The sequence below is a fragment of the Lepisma saccharinum genome, chromosome 5, assembly GCF_977018435.1.
Source record: "Lepisma saccharinum chromosome 5, izLepSacc3.1, whole genome shotgun sequence".
Lineage (NCBI taxonomy): Eukaryota > Metazoa > Arthropoda > Insecta > Zygentoma > Lepismatidae > Lepisma > Lepisma saccharinum.
In genome coordinates, this window is record NC_139233.1 from 78665897 (window position 1) to 78679679 (window position 13783).

At 38.2% G+C, this 13783-nt stretch overlaps 1 protein-coding gene across 1 annotated transcript in view; it reads right to left on the reverse strand.

Annotated features, from left to right (window-relative positions):
• The window catches only part of LOC145987904 (uncharacterized), a 53190-nt gene extending 39711 nt beyond the window's left edge, over nucleotides 1-13479 (reverse strand). Inside the window, exons 1-3 of the mRNA XM_083122702.1 lie at nucleotides 13351-13479; nucleotides 7843-7936; nucleotides 1488-2393 (exon numbers count right to left, since the gene is read on the reverse strand). Of these exons, the coding sequence (XP_082978828.1) occupies nucleotides 1488-2393; nucleotides 7843-7921 (985 nt within the window). The 5' untranslated portion in view covers nucleotides 7922-7936; nucleotides 13351-13479. The remainder of the gene's footprint in view (nucleotides 1-1487; nucleotides 2394-7842; nucleotides 7937-13350) is intronic.
• Between the last annotated feature and the right edge of the window lie 304 nt (nucleotides 13480-13783).

The window sequence follows — 13783 nt, forward strand, 5'->3', positions numbered from 1 at the left end:
GTAAATCATGGGTGAATCCAGGCAAACCATCGACATCCACTGCAAGACCAAATCGCTGCTCTGTGTTTGGTGCGTCATCAGCGGGGCGTCATCTATTATGAGCTGCTAAAACCTGGTGAAACCGTTAACACAGATCGCTACCAACAGCAAATGATCAATTTACATCGAGCATTACATGACAAACGTCCGGAATATGAATCAAGGCAACACAAGGTCATCCTGCTCCATGACAACGCCTCACCACACACAGCAAAACGGGTCTGGGAAACGATCGAGGCGTTCAAATGGGAGATACTAGGGCATGCGGCTTATTCTCCCGACTTGGCTCCTTCAGATTATCATCTATTTGCCTCACTGGGACATGCTCTTGCAGAACAGCGCTTCAATTCGTATGAAGATGTACGAACATGGCTCGCGAACTGGTTCGCTTCAAAAGAAGAACGTTTTTTTTGGCGTGGCATTCATAACCTGCCGGAAAGGTGGGAGAACTGTGTAACTAGCAATGGAGCTTACTTTGAATAAAGTATTGTTTCTCAGTTGCAAACACCAGCCGTTTACTTCTTGCAAACAAATTCCGGTTTCATACTTTTACACCTGGTATTCTTCCTTGAATTTACGATTACTGTCTAATTGTGTCATACATTATCAATTTGTTGTTCTAACTTCATGGAAGGTGCGAGAATGGACAGTACGGGCTTTTTTACCTAGACAAGGGACCTGTTTCAAAGCTGACTCTCAGCTTGAACTTGCCAAATTTATGAATTCTGGACTTGGAATGTTTTCACAAGTTGCAAAGAGTACATAACATGTAAGCTTTTTTTTTCTTGTTTAAAATGTTGATTGCCTCTTATAATTTCATTTAATGAAAGAATATTCCTTATTTTCACTTTGCCATTTGTTCAACTACTTTCCTTCAATCAGTTTAATGATTTAAAACTCAAGAATTCATCAAATTCTCATGGTCATCTGACAGTGTGTTCTGAAGCCGCACATATTGATTATAAAACAAAATAATCAAGTGAAAACAGTGAGTATTCTCTACACCTGCATCAAAATGACCCAACATAAATTACAGAGAGAACTTTAAGATATATGGTTGCAGGAAGTTGGGACTTTTAAGCCAAGATAAGTGTTATTTGTAATAGTGTACTTTTAGTGGTCAAATTTTATGAACTTCACAAGAATATTGTAACAATTAAGAAAACTGCACACTGTGTACATCAAAACAGTGAGAAAATATTAGCATTATTTAGCAACGAGAAGTACAGAGTATACCTGTTATTAATAGTAACAATGGCCGACTGTTCCCACATGGACAATCTGTAAAGATTTCAGCCAAGAGAGACGAAAATAAAAGAAATGAATAACAGTTATGTTTGAATACTGAGATAGAGGCAGGAAGAATGTAACAAACACACAACAAGTTACCTTGGAAAATTGACTTCATATCACAGTTTCAAAGAATGTATTGTAAGTTTAATAAGTACCTGCAGATATAAGCAACTTGAGGGCCTCCATGTGACCCTGCTCTGCAGCGTAGTGCACAGCACATCTGCCGTATGCATCCTGATGGTTGACATCACACCTTGGGGGAAGGTTCAACAGCTCGCTCGTTCTCTCTAAAATGTCTGCATACCACTTGTACAATGATGCCCAGGCATCATCACTTTCATCTTTGCCTTCGCTATCTTCAGCTTCGTCGACCTCTAAGTCCCATTCTAATTTGTCCATTCCATCTGGCGTTTTCATGTCATCCATGTGGAAATTGTACTGATTCATTGGCGGAGATGCAGCATCCGAAGCATCACACATTGGTACACTGAAGAGATCTTGATTATTGACCGGCAGTGATAGTTTATCGTCATCCTTGTTACTGTTTACATCTCTCATCACATTCTCGTTCGCTTGTTCCTCGTCAACATTAGCATCATCATGTACAAAAATAAAATAGCCTAAATTTTTCTCTGATTTAACGTCATCTGATAAATTATTTAATGCGCTTTGTACATCTAGACTCAAGTTTACGTCGTGGCCTTGTTGTTCTGTATCACCTTTCGAACCGGAAAAGTAAGCACCGCCTCCGTCCGGTTGATTTTGATTAGAATTCGACATGGTATCCCCGTTGTTAACATCCCAACGGGGGATGTCGCAAACATCATCACGCATGCACACACTTTCCTCGCACACATGCACGTGATCACTCTTGGGCTTACGTCCTTCTCTTCGTCTTCTGTGGTGCTTGTGATCGTGGTTGCTATCTTGCAATCTTGGATGGCACGAGGCGAAGACAGCACTTGCATCAAGAAGGACTTGCAATATGGCAGTATTCCCAAGCTGAGCTGCAGTTCCAAGAGGTGTTCTTCCACATCCACAAACCACATTCACACTGGCTCCTGTAACAAAATGGTGCATTTCTTATCTGCGAACACAGTTCATGTAGGACAGAAAAAGAGCTTTATTATTGATTTTACCTGATGAAACTTGGAAATGTTAACATGGCATGTAACTGCAAGTATATGAAGAAACAATAATGTGTTCTCGTAAACAATAATTTGAAACTGCCCAAGAAATTTGTCAATAATTAATTGTCTCCAGAGAAACTTGCCCTAACATTAGTTGGTGCTGCCATGAAGATCTTAAAAACATCATATGCGGTGGTGTCAGATTTTTTAGGACAGGCAGTTAAGTATATTTTTTGCAGCAGTCAGTCCTTATTTTGCCATATTTTCCTGCCTTTGACATTCTTTTTTCAAATGAATACTGGACCAAAGGGGGATTATGACCCCCACCCCACCCCTTGGGTATGCCACTGTCACATGTACAATAAAAAGAGAACAATCAATAACAGTAGATATTGGAAAGCCATTGTTACATAGCTATGTTTTACATCATCTTACAGTTATTAGTTTCAAACATTATATGTATTTAAAATTTACCTCTACTAAAATGACCCTAATCTACAAAAAACATGAAAACAATTATTTTATGAATAAGCAACATAAGTGTTTTTTACACTAAGTTTATGTTTTTTTGGCAGGTGTTCATGTTTATCGTTTCAGTCTTCATCAGTGATAAGAATTTAGAATAATCTATATTCTTAGATTTGTTCATTTTCAATACATAGAGTCAACAAGAAATGTTTCCTAGTTTTAAAAAAAAAACAGCAACTTAATTGTGTTTATGTAGTTAAATGACCACAATATGATATACTTTCTATGAATAACATACAAAATGGTTTACTATGGTTTCAACACAACTGTAAATGGGCAGGAGCATATAAGAAGCTGAGCAAGAAAAATGGTGTAGTCCAGTCACTATAATAAAAATTGAAATTAGTTTTGAAAACTGAAAGCTAGTGGCCGCGGTGGCTCAGTCAGTAACGCGTCTGACTACCATGCTAAAGGTCCCGGGTTCGATCCCTGGCCGGTTCAAATCCAGGAACTTTTCTAACGATGGAAGCGGCCCCGGTGCCCACCCAGCGTCGAATAACATGGGTACCTGGGGAAACCTGGAAGGTAAAGGCAGTCAGGGGCGTGGTGCTGATCACATCACCCCAACTCATGACCAGATCAAGAAAGTGTGGGGCGTTACCCCCACACACCCTATACGCCTTCATGGCATGGTGCTAAGCACAGGGGAACACTTTACTTTACTTTTCTTTTTACTTTAAAACTGAAAGCTAGTGTTGTATATGAAATTGATGTCATTATATTATTTGCTTAGTGTACCACGTGTTTGCAGTTAAAATCCATAAACAACGCAAATGTTAATGTTGGAATTGTTAATATAACTTCGTAACAAGCTGTCATTCCAAGAAAGCACAATTTTGATTCAATTTACACACAACACATGTCATTGTTGTAAAAACACAAACAGAAAATAGCGACTCAAATCTAACATTCTTATTTAATACAAGTTGTCAAAATGGTTCAGATATAAACATAACTTGTTTGAAAATGCATAGCTTTATATATGAATAACATATACAATGGTATAGAGAAAATCAACGATCAACATCACCCAGGAAAACTTTATAGTATTGACGTATGATTTTACAGAAGAGTAAATATTCAATTGATTCCTACATCCAGGATTCAAGAAAAATTCTAATAGTAATATTTAATTGCACAATGACATAAGAATTAAACATACCATGTTTTTTATGTATGCAAATATATTAAAAATATAAACTTAGGGCATGAACTTGAAACAATCTACAGTTCAATATACAGAGACCAAAATAGAATATACTTTCAGGTGATCTGACAGTAGGCTTCATCTAAGAGCACTCCATTTCTGCTTGGTAGATATAAGTTGATATTCTAACAAGTAATACTTCTTTATCATAAGAACTTTGAGATTTTTTGCAAATTTATGATGTGAAATCAAGAAGGTAAAAAAAATCACATGCATAACTCAAGCATTAGATATTCGTGGATCTGTATGAAATAAATAAAAGTTATTTGTCACAGTGGGGGTTAGAGCTCACACATGTTTTGGACTTGCATTGGCTAGTGAAAAAAAATATCTTCTGGAGGGCTCAAACATGTGTCATTCAGATCATGAATCTGTAACACTAACCACTCCCTACAGCCACAACTTTATATGATAGAGTTTACAAATCATGACAGGTACTTTGTTTTATCACTAATTATGGGTATTTTCTCTCTCTCTTTCTCTCTTTTAGATGCATTTGATTGAAAGGCTACTGTTTTAATTTCTGATGCCTGCAGAAATCTTTATCGCAACCATTATTTAGGCATCACCTCCAAGAAAGGCAATATATGATTCTCCAAGAACTTCAAGTGCAATCATATGTGCAATTCAAACATTTGGTCTTGAAATTTTTCATATTTGGATTTTTGCTCAAAATGCCATAACTAACTGAGCATTTACTTTCTGGGCCTATAGTGCCTTTTCCAGTGGTGAGCGCATTCCCTCTTTATATGAATGAATGTGCATTGTCAAAAATTGAGCAGGTGCTGAAATATACACATATGTTCGTTAAGTGTAAGTGCATGTATTGGCAACATAATGTTACAAAAAAGTTTTATCTATGAGGTCACTAGGTTGAAAACTAGGTGAGGGAAGACTTTATTCATGTGAAAATGATCGCGCTACGATGCCAGGAGTCCCAGGTTCGAATCCTGGCCTGGGAATAGATGTTTGTTAGTGTCCATTCATCAATTTAATCATTTCACCCCTCCCCATTTTCGCAAATTAGCCAAAAGTGGCACAAAAAGCAAAGTAAAATAAAGGGTACTAACTTACTATTCATCAGACAGATTTCTTCATTTTTACACAAGAAACTACTTACGGTAATAACTTCCTGTAGCATTGTCTAACATCTGGAAGGTGTTTTTTTGTGTGATGTGGGAATGTTTCATAGCGGAAATTCATGTTCTTTGTTGAAAATTAATTCTCCGACGGACAATAGCCTTTGGTGTGTACACCTTCGTACATCATCACACGTCGTCATTGTGTTTTGTTCATGTCCATTGGGTATCCAGTGTTTCGAACTGTCTGTGTTTGCAACGAAAGTTAGAAACATGACGTGTCGTGGATGCATGGTGAAATTCGTACTGGGTGTTAAAGATCCAGTGGATTTTTTAAATTTAATTGAACACAGGATCGTGAAGAAAGGAATGTCGAAAATGTGGCAGTGAGTGTAAGCTACTCGTTAGAAGGAATGGGCTGTGGGTATATGCCTAATATGACGTGTCGTGGATGCATGGTGAAATTCAGGTAAGTTTTCCGTATCCTGGAAACGGATTTCTTCAAATTTAAAACTTTGGGACTCATTTGGAGGCAGGTGACTCTGGCCAATTTCTAACATGCCCTTAACAGGGACTCTATAGAAAAAGCAGGAGCGGAGCATAGTGGAGTAGAAGGGGGTTGCGGTAGCGGCCGGTAGGTCAATTACCCCAGGGACGGAGCCTGTAATAAGTGGGAAATTTGGACTCAAAAGTTTCAAACGAAAATAATTTTTTAGTTTAAATTTCCCACCGATTCCGGGACGGATAGCCCCAAAAACCATTCACGGATAGCACCACGAAACATTACAATTTTCTTCGTAAAACAATGCAAAAAAGTTTTAAAAAAAATTGGATCAGATGAGCTTTGTTCACGGTTATTTCTTGGGTTCCGAAGGTTGAAACACTGCATAACGAATGAACATCGACAAAACACAAGCATGACGTGCGATTATGTAGGAAGGTGTAAGCGACATATTGTGTCTCAGGCAAGTGAAAAGACTATGAGAAAGAAGTACTCGTAATGTGAAAAATTGCAATTACTTTGATAAAAAAAAACAAAAAAAAAAACGTCAATACACCTTAAGGAATGTTCTGCGAAGCAGACAGGTAAGTACGAATGTCAAAATTAAGCTAGAGGGCTCATACCCCACATATGAAGGTTCATAATTAATCCTTGACGAAACGAAGAAGTTATAGGTGTCCAACGGATAGTAAATTTTTACCAAATGAAGCAAATCAATCATGTGGAAATGGATCACATGTTCACTTCTTGAGACTACTCTGTTTATGAGCACACCTTCATTTTTATTGATGCGACCCAACATTGTCTGTAATATCCAGTCAATCAGCAGATGAAGAATGTATTCCAAATCTTTGAAATATTTCACTCATGAAAAGTTTTTCTATCTTCACAGATTGCCCATGTGGTCATAATAGAAGTCAAAATATTATTACTTACAATAAAGTTAGTTTACGTAGAGTCCAGCAGAATAATCTGGATTTTAAATTGCTGTAACGATGGCAGCAGTGGCAGCAGATGGGTGGAACATTATGTCTGAGAGCAGAAAAATCCATGCAATTTCAGTTGTCAGCATGGCATGGATTGGTTAACATTGTGCATTCATAATTGAAACCTACTTCAAGAATGAGGGCTGAACTCATGGTGACAGTGACATCCCATTGTAGCAATGTCGTGCCACTTCCTGGGGCTGAGACTCAACAAGTCTCTGTTGGTTCCAACAAGATGGCACCACTGTGCACATGGTAAGGACATTCATGGCAGTCCTGAGAGAAATGTTTCCAAGACATCTTATCTCAGACATCCTGTGGCCGGAGCATGCACTGGATGTAACCTCTGGTGGTTTCTTTCAGAATAACTGCAGGTGGAGGTGTTTTAAGTGTAGGCAGCAGACAACAGGCAAACTGAAAGATGTTATTTGTCATGAAATCGCAGCAAAACGGGAGGAAATGTCTAGGAGAGTGCTGCATAACTTCAGGGTGAGGCTACAGGAGTGTACAGTTCATGACGGTAAGCATTTGGAAGATATAATCTTTAAAATAAAGTAAAGACACATGTTGTTCTTTGTGTGCACATCTTCCAAAAAAAAAGTTCTATTGCCTGATTTACAAGACTTATGTTTACATTAGAAAACTAAGAGATCATTCTGCCAGACCCTATACTTTTAGTTATGAGGAAACAATTACTTGAGGCTATTGTGGTGAGACAATGTCTCCCATTAATGCTGAATGATGTGGTGTAAAATATCTGGTTACTATTCTCATAAATTAAAAAAAATAATGAAGCACGACAGTGAAGAAACCGAATCACAGGCCAGCCAGTCTCAGTGATTCCATAATAAACCAAAATACAAATATAGCACTACTTCATCCTCACAATAGTTTACGTGAGGATTAATAAAGTCTCAGCATTTTGCATAAACAAATTGCTTCAAAAGATTTTAAATTACAATTTCTCTGTCTTGGTCCTGCAATAATGAAGCATATAAAGAAGTTGGAAGTTCAATAAGAAGCTGAAAAGAACATATAACTTTAATATTAAATCAAAATCTACATTAATATGCATTACCTTGTTTGAGAAGATTTCTAACAAGTTCTGAGTCTCCCTTGACAACTGCCAAATACAGTTGTTCTTCAAGGGAATCCATTATATCAGAAGCATCCTGCGAAAAGATCATAATTCTGTTGCAATAAGTTCATAAAATAAAATAAAAACAATGCTTCACAGTATATTAAAGTAGGACAATTTTCAAAAACAACGCTATTACCAAACAAACACATTCAAAATAAAGATATTATCTTATCTTCCTATACATGAATAGAGCTCCAAAGCTGAACGAATGACTGATGGGGGAATCCATTTTTGAAGGTTTAAATATAATACTAATTATAATTATAGAAAGCATCCCAAAGATCGTCATACATCGTGGTTGTGTGTTCTAACAGGCCCGTAGCCAGGCAGGGGCCAGGATAGCTGAGCACCCCCTGGCACTACTGTCAACCCCCTTTGACATTAGGTAAAACTATTTTGTATAATCTGCTTGCAGTATAGAGTGAAAATGTAGACAGCAGATATTATTTTGCTTACAACTTGGTGAAGGATAAATTTACAGCACATGAACAGCAGCTATTACATTTGTTCATCTTGTTTATGAGCAGAAGTCTAAGTAGCTGGGCAACAAGTATTTAGAAGATTCTCTAAACTTTAGAATGTTCTTTCATAGGGGAGCTTCCTTATCTGTACCTTCACTGTCCCTGTCGTGGCCTCCCCTTCAGACAGAAATCTGTGATGTGTATGTCATCATCCAAGTTCTTTCCACAAATCTGCATCAAAGGTCAACAGCTCCCAAGATTTGGAGGAGGTGAGTTTTACTGCTTTGGGGGTGGAATATACGGTAGATGCTGTGATTGAATATTGTGCAGTTTTCTGTGTATGATATAAATATCTGTATCATCAAAACTGGTATGGAGTGTGTAGTAAGGAATGATATCAAGATATGTTTTAGAAGACATAGAAAAAAACTGTACTATTTGTATATTTCTAAATTGTATGATTTTTAGTAACTTAAATTACACGCATAATTTACCTCCATTTAATACCTTTAAACTTTTGAAAAAAAGGACTTGGCTTACAAAGCTTATTTTGTCTATCTCTCCGACCTGGCCGAATAACATGTAACAAATTCTACAAAATTTATTAGTGACTTCTTTCGGCAATACTTTTTGCAGTGTATGTATGATTGATGGGATATATCCCAAGTGAGTGTATATAGTATGTTTTAATAACTATGTTCTTTTGAATGAAGAATTGAGTGCATGACTGAGTGCGTGAATCTGCAGATTATAAATTTGGGGAGAATAGATTTCTATTTATTATTGGCAGCAAAACAAAAAATAAGAAAACTACAAAAATAAGGGGACGGGAGAATGTAAGTTATATTTGAGGTCCAGTTATTGTTAACATGTGAATTTTATTGACTACATAAAATGTATCCGTCGATTTGTTATAACCTGAGTATTTGAGAATTCGAAGTTTATTGTACTGGTCGAATCATTGATGTTATTCTACATAGAAATTATTTATGAATAAAAGGCTGTTAATATTGAGTACATCGTTCAATGAAGGAAATAGTAAAATCATCACTTTTCTATAGATAAGGCATCGATGTATGAAATCTTGTGTGAATGAGAGCGGTTCTTATTGGGCGTACGTAATTTTGTTGGGAGGGGCAAACTAGACGATTCCCCCATTTCTCAACAAGGTTCCGTTAACCCAGATTTGTTTACTCATGCATTTTGAGTTCTTTGCCTCCTGCGAGCAAACCTAGTCGATCCACGAGAATCAAGTATAATATTGGGCTGGGCGATTAATACTTAATGTAGCACCTTCTCAAATTTACAAGCTTCAACTATTTATTTAAAGATCTTTGTAAATTGGGTAGCAGAATGTTAAGTGAATTGAAGTGCTACAAAAAAAAAAAAAATGATAGTATTCGCCACACAGTGCCTACCATCGTGAAAAAAATTGGGGAGCTACAAATGAGTAGCATAACCCAGTCACGGAAAACCTACAATGATGAAAATAACTCAGAAGTGACTTCATTTTGGGAAAACAGAGAAGTCTGAGAAGACATGGCTTCTCAATGAGTATGTGCATGTTGTTCTTCACTATTAAGGATATTCCACTGAGATATTGCACAGTGAGTTGGATTTAACAGTAGTATATGTCACAACTATTTAACAGATTTAACAGATTGGTAATACTAAAAGGCAGGGGCTGCATGATGTTATCAATATCATTCCAGTTTCATTTTTGAAGATTCTTGCATTCAAAAACAAGTATAGTCACATTGTTTTCAAAACATCTGCAGCTTACTTGTTGATTGGTTGCTTTGGGAGTTCTGACTTGCTCCCAAGTAGCGAATGCAGAGAGCCAGTGATGCAACACAAATAATCTCACTTACAACTCACACAATTAGAAATCAACCCAGTGGCACTCCAACCTGGACATCATCCAACTTCATAGAAATTTCAGTGGAAAACACTGGCTTGACCAAGACTCGAGCCTAGGTCTATTACATACTGTACCATTGCTCTATCAAATTTCTACGTAGTACATTTCCTGTGATGTGTCAAATTGTGAGGAAACTCTACACTGAGAGAAACTAGGCAGTGTTGATGTTATTAGTGTTACAAAGGTAACAGATCCCATTGCAATAGCAATGACAAGAGACAATTCCACGCAACTAAAACAGCAGCAACCAGGATGGGCTGGATGACTCATTTGGAAGAGCAATGGAACGGTATGCTGGAGATCCAGGTTCAAGTTCTGGCCGAGCCTGCATTTTTCACTAAATTTCTACATAGTGCATGACAAAAATTAAGCTAATCATCTAACTAATCACATCCAAAATGGCCGAGACCAAGAATATGTGGGACCCTAACCCCACATCCCCTAAATTGGTTTCTCCAAACTTCACAGTATTCTAAACAGGTTTTTCAGATAAAACATGAAAAAACCTGCGCATAACTGGGTTTTATTGTTTTTTCTTCAGGTTATGTTTATAAATATATATATTTTACAAATGAAATGCTCTATGTGATCAGAAGTATCTGGACACCCACCTGAAAATGAAGTACAAGTTTGGGCTGCCCTTCATCAGGAACACTGGCAGTCAATACGGTGTTGGCCACCCTTAGCCTTGATGACAGCCATCACTCTCACAGGCATACTTTCAGCCAGGTGGCAGAAGGTTTCCTGGGGAATGGGAGCCCATTCCTCGCAGAGCACCGAAATGAGAAGAGGTATCGATGTGGGTCGGTGTGGTCTAGCATGAAGTCGGTGTTCCAAAACATCCCAGATATGTTGTATGGAATTCACATCAGGACTCTGCGCAGGCCAGTCCATTAGTGGGACGATGTTGTCGTCAAACCAATCCCCCCACAAGCCCTGCAGTATGGACAGGTGCTCGGTCATGTTGAAAGACACAGTGGTCGTCCCAAACTGGTCATCGACAGCAGGCAGCATGAAAGCGATTAAAATGTTAATGTATGCTTGTGCCATGATATTTGCCATATAAAGCAACAAGGGGGCCAAGCCCCTTCCAGGAGAAACATCATCACACTGTAACCCCAAATTTTACTGTCTGCACTATACAGGCTGGTAGATATCATTCGCCACACCCTACCATTGGATCGCCACATTGTGTACAGTGATTCATCACTCCACACAATGGTTTTTCACTGTTCTATGGCCCAGACGGTCCTTGCACCATGCGAGGTGGCATTTGGCATTTGCCTGTGTGATGTTTGGCTTATGGACAACTGCTCGGCCATGGAAACCAAACCTCATGCCAAACAGTCATGGTGCTTGGAGTAGATCCTGACACAGTTTGGAATTCCTGTGTGATGGTTGATTGACAATTACGCTGTGCGACCCTCTTCAACATTCGACGGTCTCTGGAGGTTCACATGGGAGGTTAGTCTGCAAGCTTTTGGGTTGTACACGTCCCTTCACGTTTCCACTTAACTATAACATCGAAAACAGTGGACCTAGGGATGTTTAGGAGGGTAGAAATCTCATGGACAGACTTCTTACACAAGTGGCACCCAAACACTTGACCATGTTGAAAGGCCGTGAGTTCCTCAGACTGTCCCATACTGTTGTCTCGCGCTGTCTGCAGACTACTGAGATCGCTGACCATGTGTTCCATGCGGTATATGGCAGTACTGTCTCACCCTCTGATAAACACACATTTTGCGGTGTGTCCGGATACTTTTGATCACATAAGAGTACATTTTTCCCTGGTAGTAATTTATTGGAACATTCAATTTGTATTGTTTTAGCTCACTGAATCAAAAACTATTTATTATTTTCTGTTAACATAGTTAAGAACTGACAATCAAGGTCTCACACCTTTGAAATGATTAAACTAAAAACATACATAACCCATTGCACAACAGACCATTGAGGGCCCATGCCTATCTACCGACTGCCAGCTGCATTCCAGTCAGACGCCCTAACGACGGAGGAACCATAAAACATTGATATAGAATTATAGAATTTCAAAAAGGCAATTAAAATTACGTTTTTGTTAGGTTAGTAGTGTTAGGTTTCATGGTGATAGTAATTGAGTATAATTTAACAATACAGGGAATTTATCCAATTTGTTTAAAATTTGGTATACTTACTAATTTGGGCCTCGTAATCACGAATCTGCACTTAAAATTTGGCGCTTATTTGGGGGCAGGTGAATCCGGCCAATTTCTAACATGCCTTTAACAGGGACTCTATAGAAAGCCCGAAGGCTTTGCACAAGTGAATATAGCACCCAAACGAGTTTCCACAACAGCAGCTATAATTTTACGTAGTTAGGTTAGGATTGTTAGGTTTGGTACTTATACTTATTTTCGACGTGTTCTCTCGCTGTTTTAATGTGCATACAAACAGTTTTTACTAACAAAAAGCTGCTAAAAGACTGAAATTGCAGGCTTTTACTTACGTGGGCCATTCTTTGGGATCAAATATCTCCGTTATTTGTGCTTTCCTAAAGTTCAAACCACTTTTATATTACGTAGAACATTGAAATCTGCCGGTTAAAAAAAAATCGACGTAATTCTCGAGGGGGTACAGTTGGGTAAACGGCCCCGTGATCCGTGATGCGAGGAATTGGACATGCCATGGTTACATTTCGAGGCTAAATATCTCCGTTATTTGTGGTTTCTGCGTGTTGAAATAGCTTTCAGGCATAGGCTAGTAAAACATCGAAATTGTAGATGAATATTTAAAAAGTCTCAATTTTTGAGGGTGTAAGGTCGGTCACCAGCCCCTCCTAATCTTTGCGTCCACAATCAAATTGAGTTTATGATACATCTAATAATATTGAGTAAATTGATATACACTACAGCAAGCAAGTCAAACTACATTAGATACTTTTAGGCATGATCTCACGTCTACATTTCATCTACAGGCCACTAAATAAAGTTACAGTTCACAAGCACTATAAATATTACTGGAATAGTTCCCCCAAAATTGCTGCAATTCACATCACATACGAAAGAAAGAGCATTAATTTACCTGCTAAACATCAAGTTAAACATAAAACTAAGAATGACTTAATATAGAAATTTTGCTGGCACATAAAACGCAAATAAATCTTAAAGCCGCAAAAGCACTCATCTTGATCTTGACATCTTCTACGTTCGTCATCTGTTTAGCTTTAGTCGTCTGCTCGAAACAGTGTGGTAGATCATTAATGGAAGAATCCACTTGATTTCACCTATGTTATTCCTTATTTGGATGGGCCTCCCCGATGGCGCAGTGGTAGCGTCGTTGCCTTCTAATCAAGGGGACCCGGGATCGATACCCGGTGGAGGCACATAGTGGTTCGGATCCCACTTTAAACTGTAGGTCCAGTCCCGATTAGCCTTACTGTGCATAAAGTGGACTTAAAACACCAAATCAATCAAACTCCTTATTTGGAGTATAACAATTTATACATGAATTTAAA